At 38.6% G+C, this 17573-nt stretch overlaps 2 protein-coding genes across 8 annotated transcripts in view; one reads left to right on the top strand and one right to left on the bottom strand.

Moving 5' to 3' along the window:
* The window catches only part of LOC118235801 (sialic acid-binding Ig-like lectin 5), a 43055-nt gene extending 30533 nt beyond the window's left edge, over window positions 1–12522 (top strand). For 2 of the 4 annotated variants that reach the window (XM_035433636.1, XM_035433652.1), the window contains exons 5-10: window positions 6429–6683; window positions 7200–7472; window positions 8077–8176; window positions 9674–9724; window positions 9823–9892; window positions 11522–12522. In XM_035433636.1, the coding sequence (XP_035289527.1) occupies window positions 6429–6683; window positions 7200–7472; window positions 8077–8176; window positions 9674–9724; window positions 9823–9892; window positions 11522–11605 (833 nt within the window). In that variant the 3' untranslated portion in view covers window positions 11606–12522. Of the gene's footprint in view, window positions 1–657; window positions 967–3604; window positions 3676–5030; window positions 5394–5694; window positions 5986–6428; window positions 6684–7199; window positions 7473–8076; window positions 8177–9673; window positions 9725–9822; window positions 9893–11521 lie in introns of those variants that run through there. The other 2 variants (XM_035433627.1, XM_035433645.1) reach the window with 2 other exon arrangements.
* Window positions 1–17573, bottom strand: part of LOC118235876 (sialic acid-binding Ig-like lectin 5) — a 63749-nt gene that overhangs the window by 19322 nt on the left and 26854 nt on the right. For 3 of the 4 annotated variants that reach the window (XM_035433745.1, XM_035433744.1, XM_035433753.1), the window contains 4 exons: window positions 16178–16540; window positions 15592–15878; window positions 14711–14965; window positions 14090–14347 (listed from right to left, as the gene is read on the bottom strand). In XM_035433745.1, the coding sequence (XP_035289636.1) occupies window positions 14090–14347; window positions 14711–14965; window positions 15592–15712 (634 nt within the window). In that variant the 5' untranslated portion in view covers window positions 15713–15878; window positions 16178–16540. Of the gene's footprint in view, window positions 1–206; window positions 253–14089; window positions 14348–14710; window positions 14966–15591; window positions 15879–16177; window positions 16541–17573 lie in introns of those variants that run through there. The other variant, XM_035433765.1, reaches the window with a different exon arrangement.

The following is a 17573-nucleotide window of genomic DNA, read 5'->3' as shown; positions in this document are numbered from 1 at the left end:
AATAAATTGATCAGAGGCATAGCCAAAACTTTGGGTGTGTCAAAATCAACTGTTTGATACAGTGTAAATCCAATGTGTTAGAGTACACAGCCAAAACAAAAATACTGTCCCAGTACTTTTGCATTTAACAGAATATGTAACAATGCATATGTATAATGATGAAATTCATTTGTAAATGAGAGACCAATAATACAGGAATGGCTTACCTTTTACCTTCACCGATGCACCGAAAAGATTCAACAGCAAAATCCTCTGTGAAGAAGCCGTCCTACACTCCTCTCTACCTCTACCGTAACAGGAAGCCAGAGGCAAACTGTGGAGGGGTGATGTGGTTAATGCTCCATCTGCTGGTGGAGATGGAGCGGTTTAGCTGGCCTTCTTCCACAGCTGTTTGAATTTTTCAGTAACTGTTTATATGCTCTACTGTACGTATATTATATTACTATGACTAAAAATCTATTTACAGTACAACCAAAATATTTGACATGATTAACAAGTATAATATAAATAGACAGGAATTGATTTAACTTTATAATTTGGAAGATGTAATTTTGCCCCATATGTTTGTTTTGGCTTTATACATTTCATTTCATTTTTAATACATAAGCAGGATGGTAAAAAGTAATTTTACAGAAGCAACACTTTTTTCACATGGTGTGCCTGTGGTAGGTTCCTTGTAAGGCTGTGCTACAGAGATGAGCTGGAAATGTTGAGTTGTATTTAGCACAATAGAAATGTGTGATCAAAACAGTTATTACTGTATGACCAATCAGACCAACCAGTTCATATGAGTGTTTAGGAAATTAGCTCAGTTACAAGGCAGGAAGTTGTCTTTTGTTATTAGGATGTGGTACATGATGCACATTTACAGTCAGACCTGACCAGTTGCTTGATCGTGTCTTCATCGGCTGCACAAATCGAATAATCTTGCGAGGATTACAGTGAAACAGAATTATCAAAGTGCAGGTATGTATTCATGTGGCTGTGTGCTGATTTTTAAATTATGGGTTGATTATGTTTTAGGCATTTAGGTGTATGCTACCACCTATTAAAAGCCATAATTTGACAACTATTGGCACAATTTAGTTGAAATATTGGATATTTTAGCCTGACATTATGCTCTTTGAATGTGCTGCATTACATTTCATGTGTTATATTGAATACAAATTAATATTATAGTATTCTTTCCATTACCTTGTGAATGAACTGGCACTAATTGACTGCATATTTTGTGTAATATTGTGTTTATATTGTGCAATTAATTAATTAATTAATTTTATTTCTGGCAGGCGATTTACGTGTTTTTCTTTCTTATGTGGGCAGAGATGGTGGTAGGGACACACTGATAGAGAGATGTTGTAAAGTGAAGTGAACCCAGAAAATTAGCCAGCCCGGTTAAACTGTACAGTTAAACAATCCCAACAAAACAAAGCAGAAAAGCAAAACAAAAATGCTATAACTTATTTTAAATGTTTGGCGTCAGTAATTTAGGCTTTTTACTTTACTGACATTTAGCAGATTCTCTTATCCAGTTACTTATAATGAAAACTGTGCAAATATTTGGGATTGAATTGCTGTAGAGCGGGAGAGTATGGTTTCAAGAGAGACAGCACATGCAACAAGTGCAGACCCAACTGGAAACCTACTGTATCAACAATTCAGCTGAACATTAAACTATGTTACACAAACAAGGACAAAACCTGTCCTTGCGGCCAGTAGACGACATTAAATGAACAAGAGCAAAGAACCACAGACTCCGGAAACAAAAAAGGAAATAAGCTGCACCTAATCAGGCGATAGCCTTGTGTAGGCCTACTGTATTTACTGAGACATTAATAGTCATGTGACTTTAAAATACAACACAGGGTATTATTAATGAAAGATGAAACATTTTATACATACATTTCAAAAACATAATCTTTGGTATATAAAGTGCAGTATTTAAAAAAATGTTTTTTAATCTATCAGTTGTCATGGGTATATATATATATTGTTATTTATTGTAGACTATGCTGCAGAACAAATTACTCCAAGGGGATAATAAAGACCCTAACTAATTAACTAACTAACTAACTGACTGACTAACTAACTAGTAGTATGTTACTTTATTAATGTATGACTGAAACCCGACACAATGCTCATGCTATTAAACGCTAATGCTGCATATGTATGTGGCATGCTGAAGCCTGTATTCAGTCAACATTTTTGTTTACTTTGAAAAACAAATAAATGCAGGAAATAGTTTTTCTCCACAAACTCGGTTTAGCAGATTCATGTTCATGATTGCTGAACTCAGACAGCTGTCTGTAAAAAATAGAAAAAAAAAGAAACGGGCATCTAAATTTAATCACAAATCAAAGTTAAGGCCTTCATGTATTGCTCTGTACAACATCAGAAGGATTCGACCATACCTGACGACGCACTCCACCCAGCTGCTAGTCCAGGCTACGGTGACCTCTCGCCTTGATTACTGCAACTCTCTCCTTGCAAGCCTGCCAGCTTGTGCCATACAGCCACTACAGATGATTCAGAATGCCGCTGCCCGACTCATCTACAACCTCCCCAAATTCTCCCACGTCACTCCTCTGCTGCGATCACTTCACTGGCTACCGGTCGCCGCCAGGATCCGGTTCAAAGCCCTGACCCTTGCCTACACTGCTGCCAACAGGACAGCCCCCATCTACTTGCAGGACATGACTCAATTCTATGTGCCTGCTCGACCACTCCGCTCTGCAGCAGCAGGGCGCCTTGTAACCCCTCCCACCCGCCCAAAGGGATCACAGAGCTTCTCCACCCTAGCTCCCCAGTGGTGGAACGAACTCCCCGTCCCTCTCCGAACCTCCCCCTCACTACCCATCTTCCGCCGTGGCCTGAAGACTCATCTCTTCAGACTATATCTAGACTAACCACCACCACGCTGTATATTTCACTTTCAAAAAAAAAAAAAAAACCCTTTTCCTGTCACTTGTTACATGTTGCCCCATCCCAACCACTCTTGGTAATTTGTATTTGTCCTAATACTGTAGCTTATTCTTCTGCCTAGTTGGCTTTGCAGATGTTAGGCCAGAATAGTGTTCACTGTTCTCCGCTAGAAATAGCTGTACAAAATAAGTATTGTACCTTACTGAACCCGTGTTCAGCAGTTGTCTACGACCATGAAATGCACTTTTTTTGTACGTCGCTTTGGATAAAAGCGTCTGCCAAATGAATGTAATGTAATGTAATGTTGTTCTTTTAAAAAATCTTTAAATGTTGATCAAAACATGCAGTTGTGTACAATTGTTAAATATTAGCAATAAAAGGCAGTATACTGTGCAGTCTTATACTATACATTGTGTTTGTGTAAACAAGAAAATATGTTTAAAAATATGTATGTCCTTTGTCTCAACAATTGGGGTTTGTTTTACTTGAACCAAATGCCTTCAGCCAAACCTGACCAAGCTTTTAACACTTTGCAGAGTTGTGTTGCATTTCACTGTTTCTGCGGTTCAGTTATAAATAACCTGAGTTGAGTTTCTTGAGGTTCAGTACTCCACAATGGACTATGTTTACTGTCTTTAAAAGTGGCCCTATATCATGCAACTATTTCTTTCTCTTCCACCAGGCAAGGTCTTCCTCTGCATTCATCTGCAATGACAACACAGGCTTTATGGTTTTATGCCATCTACTCATATGGTACTGTTTTTATTCTGTTGTTGCTCTTTCAGCTTGTTTACAGGAAGAATATGTCTATTCACAAGTCACGTAGTAGAGGCAGAAACCTTTTCAGCTTTTCAAGACCAGGCTTGATATGGTGTTAGACACTAACTAGTCTGTAGGTACTTAGACCACTAGGTACAATATAGTCAGGAATATGGCAAGCATTGTTGGGCTGAATGGCCTGTTCTCATCATTATGTTATGTTAAGAAATGTTAAGAAAGGTCTTTTGTCCATAGTCAAACTGTAACTTACTTTGCTACTCATTATTGAAATTTGGAGAGAGTTCTGAGATTTCACTTAATTGGTGATAGGTACACACTAAAATCCCTCATTGTTGGCACTGAATGATTCTTGTTCACTTTGACATGAATAAAAGAAAAATGCTAAATTACTTATATTTGTTGAAGCCAAAATGGATTTTATTTGGGTGTCCGTGGTATTCCAAAAAAAAAAAAAAAAAGACACAACTGGCCTTGGTGGTTACAGTGAGCCTATGCTTTTCAGCCAATAATATGTTAAAAGCTCAGGCTTGCCTAATTCAGTCAAGGTGATTGTAGCTACAATATCTGAAAGATGATGAAATCTAGATAATTAAGGGCAAAATAGCAGAGCACAGAACTTTCTGCAGTTGCCTGTGGCTTACATGGGGCGGAAGTGCAGTATAATGGGTAAGGCACTGGGTTTGTAACCTAAAGGTCACAGGTTTGATTCTCAGGTAGGACACTGCTGTTATATCCTTGAGCAAGGTACTTAATCTGCATTGCTTCAGTATATATCCAGCTGTATAAATGAATGCAATGTAAAAAAAATTTTTAAAAAAAGTTGTATAAGTCGTTCTAAATATGATCATCTGATAAAGGCCTGTAATGTAATATTCAAATTTATTTTGAAATAAAAACATTGACACATAAATGTGACTGTTTTTTTTTTTTTGTTTACACTTACTTGAGCTCAATTAGTTAATCAGCGAGATACAAAGACACAGACTAACATGTAGATTATTTTTTTCTCTTTTAGAAAGAGACTAAAATGGCTGATCATATACATTTTGGCTAATTTGGAAAAAGTGTTGCCAAGAAATTCAGAAACAAATCTAGGAGTAAAAATGACAAAAAACTAAAATATTTACATTATTTAGCAGACGATTTTATCCAAAGCGACGTACAAAAGTGCATATCATGGTCATTGGACAACTACAAAACACAGGTTCAATAAGGTACAATACTCAATAGTACAGCTATTTCTAGCCAAGAACGCAATTCACACCATTTTAAAGTCTGTATGGAACATAATCTCATAATGTCACACTATGATTGTGTTTTTTTTCCAGTGCTAAATGTGCACGCGGCTTCATGGACTGCAGAAATACCAGAAACAATCTCAGCACTGCTGGGGTCGTGTGTCGTGGTTCCCTGCAAGTTCAATTACCCAGACCCCCCAAAAAAGCCTCCAGCAATGACAGGAATATGGCATATGACCAACTACCAACCCATTTACCACCCGGACTCCTCCAAAGTGATGGAAGAATTCAGGGGCCGGACAAATTTGATTGGGGATCTTGCAAGGAAGAACTGTTCACTGAGAATTAATCACCTGAAAAAAAAGGACAATGGCCCATTTATTTTTAGGATAGAGATTCATGAATTTGATAAGGCCTCTTACAAAGAGAATATGGTCTCCATTGATGTCCAAGGTGCGTTTGAAGAAGTGTTCTCTATGTGGCTTAGTTTTTAAATCATGAGTATATACTGATAAGATCCTGCGTTAAAGTCATTTTAAAACATAAGCAGTTCCTTTTAGGTCTGTGCACTTTTTGTCTGTTGAAAGCCCCACTGCATGCTTGAGACCAACTGTCATTGGAAATATGTTTTCATGGCTTTATTCTCTAGAATTGTGACAGCTCACTTTGTTAACCGAAAACTGAAAATGATTCATTGGGATCTTGTAGCTTACAGATGGCGGTTTATTAGATGCTTGTTATCACTTGACTACAGACTCTCCAGCCTCCCCACGGCTGACCGTGAGCGGGGAGGTCAAAGCAGGTGACGCTGTGACTGCTTCCTGCTCTGTGTCTCACTCCTGTCCCACGGAGCTGCCTCACCTTACCTGGAGCCGCAGTGGAACAATCACCAACCAATCAGAGGAGCTGCTCAATGGCCAATGGAGAGTGACGTCAAGCCTGACTTTCACTGCGACAAACTCTGACCACAACCAGCATCTGATTTGCACAGCAAAGTATCAGCAAGTTACATCTGTGCAATCTTCTAAAATTTTGAATGTGGCATGTAAGTGGGCTAATTTATTTATTTAATTTTTTTTTTTTACATGTTTTTGCACAAAGCCTGAAGTATTTCACAATATTCTTCAAAATGAGAACTAATGCATTTTGATAGCATCTTATTCTGAGGCTAAATATGTGATACTGCTATAAGAAGATGTAAACTCGTAGAATTGTTCTCTATCTGGGTATGCATCACATGAAATATGAGATAATTTACAGTTACTGTAAATGCAAAAGTATTAGGACTGTAACAAAATTTATGTTGGTTTGATTCTGTACTCCAGCACATTGGATTTGAAATACAATGAATGCGAGGTTAAAATGCGGATTGTCAGCTTTAGTTTGAGGGTATTTATATCTCCTAGCTTGTGAAACGTTCAAATAAAGGACCATGTTATGAGTTTATGTGGAAATAAACTATGTTTGTGACTGTTGTCGTTCATCTAGATGCCCCAGTCCGTGTGGAGGTCGAGCCTGAGTCCACAGTGGTGAAGGAGGGAGATGCTGTGGAGGTGCAGTGCTCCAGTGACAGTAACCCTCCTGCACACGGCTACCAGTGGTACAACATCACTGGCACTCTGCTGTCAGAGGAACGAATCTACAAACTGCACAACGTGTCCAGACACACTAAAGCTCTCTACTGCGCAGCCATCAACACAGAGGGGCACAAGAACTCCACTCCGGCCAAGATCAGCGTGGAGTGTAAGTACAGATCAAAACGTTTCATTTGGACAGTTACACACAGGCCCTCACGTCTTTGTCGTCTGGCCTGAAATTAATACATAATGACCATCTTTCTGAGCATATATCAGGTGAAGAGATGTGTTGGGTACACATTTGCAGTGTTTGATGGGTCTCCAGTTATCAGTGTTTTGACATAAAAATAAAATGGAGGAAGAATCTCAGGAGAGATCTGCTTGATTTTAAACTACAACTACAGATGTCTTTCTGTAAGAGGTCCAAATTGAATTAAAATTGCTGTGTATGATTCATCTCCACATGAACTTGTGTAAGTCATTGTCAGGCCTCAACTTTTCCATTTATTTGATATAACATCATCAGCAGTGCACAAAGGCAGACGGTCATTCTTATCTTAAAATTTGACTAGTTAGTCATCCGGGCATACATTTGGCACAGTATTTAAATAAACTGAAAACTGTAGTTTAAAAAATCTAATAATAATCATAATAATAATAGGAATTCTTTAATAATTTCCAGACCCCCCAAGCATTGGAGCACAATCAGGCTGTGTTGCAGAAATCACAGGGGTGAACTGCCGGTGCCTGGTGGAGTCCAGGCCCGCTAACAGAGTCCAGTGGAAACTTGCAGATGGCAAAACTGAAAACAGCAGCAGCGTCCACAGCACAGATGGACAGGACTCCGCCACTGTTCACACACTGCATTTCCACCTGGGCCTTACTGATGTGGTGTCCTGCTACGCCAGCAACAAACATGGGAACGAAACAAGGGTCCTGGAAACCAACCAAAGAGGTACTTTACCATTTTCCTTCACTATCAAAGGGGGTTTTCTCAGTTTATATATATATATATATGCATTATATTACCTTGCTTCCAGTCCTCTGGTATTTCTGTCCAAAACTTTCTGCCAGTGGTTTACAGTCTCACCTGACTCTTTGAGTACTCTTGGGTATATGCCATCAGGGCCAAGAACTTGTCTTTAGTTAATGTAATTTTTCCAGTACGTGGCAGTGTAGTATAATGGCTAAGGAGTTAGTCTTGTAACTTAAAGGTCACAGGTTCGATTTCCCGGTAGGACACTGTCGTTGTACCCTTGAGTAAGATACTTAAGCTGCATTGCTCCAGAACTTATCTAGCTGAATCACTGGATACAATGTAAGTTGCTCGGAATAAGAGCGTCTGCTAAATGCCTGAAACAATCTAATACTTCTTTATTCTCTATATTAATATATTCTGAGACATTCTGTGTTCTGAATATGCCTTCCAGCCTATTGGTAAGCCTATTGTAGTGAAACTCTCAGCAAAGTAAGGCATCAGCAATATCCTTATCCTTAAAGTGTAACATGGTGGGATGGCAGACCTGCCATCCCAATTAATCTGGAATTTATCCTCACAGGAGTACTGATGGCCATCTACTTATCAGGCTCGGCTGCTTCTGCCTTTGTGCTCATATTGGTTATTTTATTGCTGTGGAAATGTTCAAGACGAAAAAAATGGTAAGTGTTATTTAGAAAACCCCTCACATCAGACTGGAAATTTCATAATATATGCCCCCGAGATATGTTTTAAAAGGAAGAGGTACTGCAACACATATTATATAAAGTGAAAAAATGTACCGTTCACTTTTCAAAGGGAGTACAAGACTTGTACAATGACACAATACAATGTTGCAGTTGCAGTAAGTGCTCAGTTTGATTGTGTACGTAACTGCAACATACTGGAATGCTTATGAAGCCGTGTTAATAATTACTGGTGGACTGATTACATCAACATGCAAGCCACCCGCAGGCTGCTGTTTGTATGCTGTATGTTTCGACATATATGGGATTATGTTTAGATGGACCAGGAAATCGAAAGTTCATTGCCTGCAGTGAAGCCTTCTTTTCTCCTGGTTTCGTTTCTTTTTGCTCCTATAAATGTCCCTCTGCTTTGTCAATTCTTTGACATGCCTTTTACATTTAATATACATTATCCCCTGAAACTGGGCTGGCTGTTGTTTGGATGAATTTGGTACGAAATGCAAACCGAAGTGCTCAGAGGATGTCACATCATAGGCCCACCTACCTACGCTTATGTTTTAGCATACGAAATCGCTAATTAAAATGTGGCAAATGAAACATGTATAACATTTTTTTTTTGTTGCTTTTAAAGTGTGGAAGTTAAGATAAACCCTGTTTACTCAACTGCAGGCCTGTAAGTCTCCAAAGTATGCAACAGAAAAATGTGCATATTCAGTATAGACAAATATTAATACTATTAATTAACAGCGAACAGTAACTAGCTGCATACTTAATTAGCTATATAATTAAATGTGGTCCAAAAGGAGCATTTAATTATATAACTAGGTTTCATGCTACACTCACTACCAATTTCTACCTAGTCATAGCTTGAACTAATTGCTTGGAACACTGGTTCAAAAGTTTTTTGAACAATTAACACAAGCCACAAAACAACTGCCTTTTGTTGGTTAGCAAAATCCATTTTTAAAATATAATTATTTTTTCAAAACTGCAAATTTATTCTTAAAAATCGCCTCAAGAATGTACATACAGACTTGCAGGCAAGCACGCAAATTTGACAAGGATGATTTCAGTTTAAAAAGTAGGTAATAGCTCCAGACAATCATACTGACATGTCTGGCACAGGTTTTGAAGGCATGTCAACAAATCGTTGTCAGACTCTTGACCAGCATAGCCCACTACAGCTCTTTCTTAATGTGACAAAGAGTCATATTTTCCACATCAAATACGAGCTGAACTAGTAGCAGCTGGTGCCGTGGGAGTGGGGTACTACACACACTATCTAAGCAGTGGAGATTTCAGTCGGCGATCAATAGTCCTCACTTTTGCTGATTAGCCGTCTGTTATCTGCAGTTTTCTGTCCGGCTCACGGTGAATTTTGCATGACACACACGCTTAATGTGCATTGGGTGTTGCCGCGGCGAAGGGCTAGGGTGTGTAATACGCGTGTCATTTCTTGTTTTATTTTCACAGCGATGACCAGCATGTGGGAACACAGGAAAACATAGCGCCAGCCAAATCCCAGTAGGTCTCTAAAGTACACAGAAGAAAAATATTTAGACTCATATTCTGATTAAACATAAATGAATAATGCTGAATTGACTGTCTTTAATGCCATCTAGCAGCAGGGGAAAGGGGTCTGTTGAAGATCCGTCTGCTTCCGGGGGTGATAACATTTATGTTAACAGTGAGGTAAGTTCAATAATTTAATGTTGCCTGTAAGCACATGAAAGGAATAGAGTTCTTTCTGGGTTTTAAAAAACATACTATTTTAGATCAAGTGAGCAGCCAATTCTAGAATTATTGGCACCCTTCATGAAAGTGAGTAGAATGACTGTAAAAAAATGAAAGCATACAGTGGGGCATATTTAACATTACATTACAGCATTTAGCAGATGCTCTTATCCAGAGCGACTTGCACAACATTTTACACAGCATTTACCTTGCATCCATTTATACAGCTGGATATGTACTGAAGCAATTCAGGTTAAGTACCTCGCTCAAGGGTACAACGGCAGTGTCCTATCCAGTAATGGATATCCAAGCCCAGTTCCTTACCCACTGTGCTACACTGCCCATTTTCAGCTCTAACGTAAGGGGGAGCCACATGCTGTTATCTTAACACAATTTTTCAGACACAAAAAGTTTTTATTGAGTAATACAATTTTTTTCTGCAGAACATACAGTAGGTTTCAAAATTATCCCTATGATTCATATTTGGTTAAGCCTCCCCTGGAGACACTGAGTTTCTTTCTGTAATGTCTGCCACAGTTGCAGAATACTTTTGGAGGGATATTGGACCACTCATGCATGCAGAAAAAATTGAGATCCTTGATATTTTATATGTTTGTATTTGTGGACTGTTCTCTTCAATTCAGACCACAGGGTTTCAATAGGGTTCAAGTCCAGAGGCTGAGATGGTCATTGCAAAAACATTGATTTTGTGTTCATGCAACCATTTCTGTGTTGATTTTGATGTATGTTTGGGGTCATTGCCTTGTTGAAAGATCCCTCTGTGACCAGGTCTCAACTTCCTGGCAGAGCCAACCAGGTTTTGAGCTAAAATATCCTGGTACTCAGTGGAATTATTTATGCCATCAACCTTAACAAGAGCCCCTGGACCATTAGCAGACAAACACTCCCAAAGCATCAGTCATCTTCCACCATATTTTACTGTTACCCCAGTGTTTTTGAGAAAAATTATATTAGAAAAAAATGTTTATTTGAGTAAAAGCAGTTTCCCCAAATGTTTCATCATAAATTTTGAAACACAATGTGTATTATTTATTGTATACGATCATTTTGTTTGTTTACATGAAGGGTGCCAATAAGTTGACTGTATGTTTTTTTATTGCCTGAGGCAGTTCTATGTAATCTTAGATACTTATTGATAATGTGCCTGCTTTAAAATAGCTGGCAGAGGGGACTTTTGGAGTTATTAGTCTAAGGGAAGGAAGTACCCTTCATTGAACTCAGAAGCTGCTTGTACCATGATGTCATTTTTACTGAGACTGTACATATGAACCTATTATTTCATAGCATTAAATTCACCATTGTAAATGTAAATTTGTTTTTTTATATTGTGTAGGCCCTTTGTGCCTGGTGTGAAATAGTGTCTAATTGCATGGTCCATAGGAAATAGTTCCAACAGAAAGTATGAATAGAGGTAATCTTTTGCACAGTAATGGGGTAGTGCACACATGCACATCTCTGGAGGCATAACATCACTATACAAGCTTTTCTGGGGCTGCAGGAAGTATAACTTCTGGGAATTTGTGTGTGCAAAGAAATGGTTTCACTGTGTTCCTTTTCTATTTCCAGACACCATATTTTGAAGAAGAAGAAGAAGAAGAAGAGGTGGATTATGAAAATAGTTTTAAAGAGGACGTTTATGCAAACATGTAATGGCACAAAGTTGGCTAGTCTTAAGAAAAACTTGCTACTTTAAATTGCGTGCTCCGGAGGCAGTTCAAGCAACGACTATGCATTGAAAAGGCCTTTGTCACACGACAGGAATTTTGATTGTAATTCTCAATGCACACATTTCACATATGATACTTTTTTATCGGATATAGCTTGTGCGCGATGTGGTTAAGGCTTGTGATTTCTGTCAGCACGACAGAAATAGGCGTTTGTTATCGGACGGCCATGAAAATGGAGGTTTTGCCTGTGGTATAACAAGAATCATAAGAACCGTTTATTCTGTTCTGTAGTACGTGTGCTGGGTGTGGAAAGGGTCCTTTTGATTTTTTAACGGTACATTACTTGATGTCTTATTTCAATATTGTTTGTTAATATTGCCATGTACTGCTTTGCATTGTCATCAAGTATATTACTATAATCAAGAGCGAAACATTCATATTTAATTCATTGATTATTTAGTGTTCTGAGAATATCCTTGCTGCAATAAAGTGGTCAGCTTTTTGTTAGAGGGGTCAACTTTTGTGATAAATACATGGCCCTTGTATGATGTGCTTCTATCTGTAGATCCTACCAAAAAATGTAAGAGTGTCTGCAAATTGTGTATGGATTTGATAAAGTAAAGCCTAATTTGTTTTATAAAAGCTTAAACACAGATACAGCACAATTATTTTTGTCATTTTTATTGATTAAAAGTACAAGTACATAGGTTTGTGCATGACAGGTAAAAGCTAAATCATCTGAAATAATATAAAAATGAAATCTTTGGATGATGTTTCTTATTCAGATCAACATGCACAATGACATTGTAACACTTCTCCGTGTACAAGATTTGTATGTCCATGTATAAGAAAAGGATTGGCTTCCTATTGAATATCCAGCTGCAGTGCTCTTGTAAAAAAAATAATAATAATAACGTAAATATAGGTGTCTGTTGGAAATGGACAGTGGCCATATTCACATGTTTATGGTTATAGTATGGTTACAGGTATGGCTCGACAGCTCCTGAGCTACTGCATTCAACACTGGGGGAGTGGCATCTAGGGTACCTGTGTACCTGTTTCATTCTAATCAGAGGCATCTTCCACACATGTATACACATCATCTTCCTCTCCAACCTGCTGGACCGAGAACAAAAATCAGATTCCAGTGGTTTTTCCAAAAGTGAAATTAGCTTATTTAGTTTAATTTTAGGGATTAAACTGAATATTATACAGGTGTGGTATAAGGTTTATGGCATATTATTGAATAAATGGTAATACTGTCTTTGAATGGTCCTTCTTAAGATTTGCACTAGTCCTTCATTAGTCTGGACGAACGCATGTACTTTCTGGGGCAAAAGCGGCAGCTTCCCTATTGGTTAATCGAACTGTCTGTCTCAGTGTGCCGGTTCTCCTGTCCTTCTAATGAATGTGTCGCCCCTCATTTTTCGATTAGTTATTTCATTTTAAATGTCTAGCGTTAGAAACAAAGACCTATTTTTTAGCGCAAGTCCACATAGTAGTATGGTTTCTGGTTTTTTCTCCTTCTTCGATTTCGTTTCGCGGCAAAATCGAGAAGAAGCTAAGCAAAACATTCCGTTAACTTCAACTAGCGATGAAATCGAACAAACTAACGTCTGCTAGCTTTTGTTTGATGCGATATCGGTGTAATAATGAGGTGCATTGTTCTCGGTTGTTATAATGCCCCCGTTAAACTTGCCTTGAAAGCACGTTTTCATAGTTTTCGATGCGATGCAACTTTGTGCCAGACGTGGCTGGATGTAATCAGACGCATAGACATATATACGAACAAGCCAGAAATTCGCATTCAGAGCCATCCGGTGATACTTCTGAAGCTAACCAGGCCATTATTCCCCTTTTCTCTTCTCCCTTTAGCTCAGGGCAATAAAACAAAAAGTGTCTCCCCATCCCCCCGATGGCTCACTACACACAAAACCACGTCATAATCTACCTACCACTACTAACTACATTTTTTCCAGCTGTGGGAAACATGTTAGCGTTGACCTGTGTACCATATGTTTTATGATTTACATTTTGTGACATAAACAATTAAATTATATACTTACTTTTTTTATTTGTTTTTTTATTTATTTAATTTTTTACATTTGCTAGTACAATATGTGTGTTTATCATTAATTGTTTCTCCCATATTTCATAGGTTTTGATACATTAGTCTTGACCAAATGCTTGTGCCTTTCATATACTGCCATCATCCATGTATCTGGTGTGTGTTGCCACCAACTTAAGAGGCTTAATTTAAGAGCAGTGCAAAGCAGACAAGATTGCCTGGTGCGAAAACATGCTAGCGTGCTATTTCTGAACACGCCACTTTGTCAGCAAACATCTCACACCTTTGACAGCTTTGTACACCACTTGTCAAAAACAACAATGTGATGGCATACACACCCAAAAAAATGACACTGATGTCAGTACATTTTAGTTTTCCGGACAGCGGACGATGGCCTACCGCTCTGGGGTGGTGTGAAGACTGCGGACGTGTTTCCTCGTGAGTTGCTGGCCTGGCAGGTGAGCTCTGTGAGCCTCTGGGTACTCCGCAGCGTGCCCAGCGTGATGGAGCCGTGTCTCTCAGTGCCGGCGCTGGCATCGCTCCCTCTCTGGAGCAGCCAGGTAATCTCAGGGGGAGGTTCTGAGTCCACTACGCACAAGCAGGCCACCCCCGCGGCCCTCACGCTACAGGCCGGTCCCTCTTTTATTTCTGGGGCATCTAGAACAATCAGAGGAAAATATACACCAAAGGATTAGTGCTGAACTGAACCAGGGTTCTACCTGAAGCTTGATTCAGTTCAGGTTTCTGAGTCAGCTTTGACTCGGAGGGAAATAAAAGTGCATGATTTCATTTTTTGGTCTTCACAAACAAAGCATGGCCAAGTTCAGAAAGCCCCAGAATAGGTTTACCAAATATGTGATGAAAAATGTAAACATACATTTACAGAGACATTATTTTTTTCTATTATTGTCTCACAACATTAATTATGTATGAAAAACTTGAAAAAAAAAAAAAAAAGTTATCCTCGCATTTCCATTCCATTTCCAGCGGGCAGTGCCAGTGAGATCGCTTTTGGCTTACACTCCACACTGATCTTGGCCGGAGTGGAGTTCTTGTGCCCCTCTGTGTTGATGGCTGCACAGTAGAGAGCTTTAGTGTGTCTGGACACGTTGTGCAGTTTGTAGATTCGTTCCTCTGACAGCAGAGTGCCAGTGATGTTGTACCACTGGTAGTCGTGTGCAGGAGGGTTACTGTCACTGGAACACTGCACCTCCACAGCATCTCCCTCCTTCACCACTGTGGACTCAGGCTCGACCTCCACACGGACTGGGGCATCTAGATGAACAACACGGTTTTTAGATGACTTGAGATTATATTTAAATGACTCGACAAGTCACCGCAAGTGGTACAATCTGGATCAGGGCATTAGTATTTTTCAGGCCAACTAAAATGACCAGCATCTGAGTTTCTGCACCACTCTACCAACGGTTAATGTTTGACTCTTTGAGCCGCAACGCAGTGGCTTGTTCATACACTGTTACATGTGTGATTACTGTGTGGATTATGTGTGAAACTAGACATGATATGTCATTTATATCCAGACATGTTTTATGTCATAAATTAGCTGATCATAATATTACTAAAGACATACAGATCAAAGAATGAAATATGTAACTGATGAAATCTGGAACAATACAATTAATTATGAAAATGTAAAATATTTTATCCATTTTTTTCTGTGCCTATTTCTTTAGCTTCCAAGGGTTGAAGATCTGTTTTGGAACATGTGATCTAAATTCATTCTTTGATAAAAAGTTAAAGTAAAAAAGCATTGGTAGCAGTCAGTTTTAAACAACTAAAAATAAAACTGTTCTCAGAAAAGGGGAATTGAATTGTTACTGTAAGTTTCAATTTCCAGTAATACTCTGTACTACATTCAGTGTTAAAAAAAAAAAACTCACACGTCACATTAAAAATTTTAGAAGATTGCACAGATGTGACCTGCTGATACTTTGCTGTGCAAGTCAGATGCTGGTTGTGGTCAGAGTTTGTGGCAGTGAAAGTCAGGCTTGACGTTTCCATTGCCCGTTGGGCAGCTCCTCTGATTGGTTGGTGGTTGTTCCACTGCGGCTCCAGATCAGGTGAGGCAGCTCCGTGGGACAGGAGTGAGACACAGAGCAGGAAGCAGTCACAGCGTCACCTGCTTTGACCTCCCCGCTCACGGTCAGCAATGGGGAGGCTGGAGAGTCTGTAGTTAAGTGATAACAAGCATCTAATAAACCGCCATCTGTAAGCTACAAGATCCCAATGAATCATTTTCAGTTTTCAGTCAACAAAGTGAGCTGTCACAATTCTAGAGAATAAAGCCATGAAAACATATTTCCAATCACAGCTGGTCTCAAGCATGCAGTGGGGCTTTCAACAGCCAAAGTGCACAGACCTAAAAGGAACTGCTTATGTTTTACAATGACTTTAACGCAGGATCTTATCAGTATATACTCATGATTTAAAAAATAAGCCACATAGAGAACACTTCTTCAAATGTACCTTGGACATCAATGGAGACCAATTTATCTTTGTAAGAGTACTTATTAAAGTCATGAATCTCTATCCTAAAAATAAATGAGCCATTGTCCTTTTTTTTCAGGTGATTAATTCTCAGTGAACAGTTCTTTCTTGCGAGATCCCCAATCAAATTTGTCCGGCCCCTGAATTCTTCCATCACTTTGGAGGAGTCCGGGTGGTAAATGAGTTGGTTGTTGGTCATTTGCCATATTCCTGTCATTCCTGGAGGCTTTTTTGGGGGATCTGGGTAATTGAACTTGCAGGGAACCACGACACACGACCCCAGCAGTGCTGAGATTGTTTGTGGTATTTCTGCAGTCCATGAAGCCGTGTGCACATTTAGCACTGGAAAAAAACACAATCATAGTGTGACATTATGAGATTATGTTCCATACAAACTTTAAAATGGTGTGAATTGTGTTCTTGGCTAGAAATAGTTGTACAAAATGAGTATTGTACCTTATTGAACCTGTGTTTTGTACTTGTCCAATGACCATGATATGCACTTTTGTATGTCGCTTTGGATAAAAGCGTCTGCTAAATAAATGTAATGTAAATATTTTAGTTTTTTGTCGTTTTTACTCCTAGATTTGTTTCTGGATTTCTTGGCAACATTTTTCCAAATTAGCCAAATGTACATGGTCAGCCATTTTAGTCTCTTTCTAAACTAGAAAAGTTTAAAAACCTTTGTTTGTGTATCTCGCTAATGAACTAACTGAGCTCAAGTAAAAAACAAAAAACAAAGCAGTCACATTTTGTGTCAATGTCCATATTTCAACATAAATTTGAATATTATATTTATCAGACGATCTTATTTAGAATGATTTATACAACTTTTTTTTTTTTAATTTATTTATTTTTTTACATTGCATTCATTTATACAGCTGGATATATACTGAAGCAATGCAGATTAAGTACCTTGCTCAAGGGTACAACAGCAGTGTCCTACCTGAGAATCGAACCTGTGACCTTTAGGTTACAAGCCCAGCGCCTTTGCCCTTAATTATCTAGATTCCATCATCTTTCAGATATCGTAGCTACAATCACCTCGACTGAATTAGGCAAGCCTGAGCTTTTAACATATTATTGATTAAAAGGCATAGGCTCACTATAACCACGAAGACCAGTTGTGTTCATTTATTTTTATTCATTTTATTTTTTTGGAATACCACCAACACCCGAAACAAATCAATTTTGGCTTCAACAAATATAAGTAATTTAGCATTTTTCTTTTATTTGTGTCAAAGTGAACAAGAATCATTCAGTGCCAATAATGAGGTGTGTACTTATCACCGATTAAGTGAAATCTTCAAACTCTCTCCTAATTTCAATAATGAGTAGCAAAGCAAGTTACAGTTTGAGTATGGACAAAAGACCT

This window comes from Anguilla anguilla, chromosome 1, assembly GCF_013347855.1.
Source record: "Anguilla anguilla isolate fAngAng1 chromosome 1, fAngAng1.pri, whole genome shotgun sequence".
NCBI classification, from domain to species: Eukaryota; Metazoa; Chordata; class Actinopteri; order Anguilliformes; family Anguillidae; genus Anguilla; species Anguilla anguilla.
Note: the sequence above shows the minus strand (reverse complement) of the source record. Positions and strands in the feature narration are given on the sequence as shown.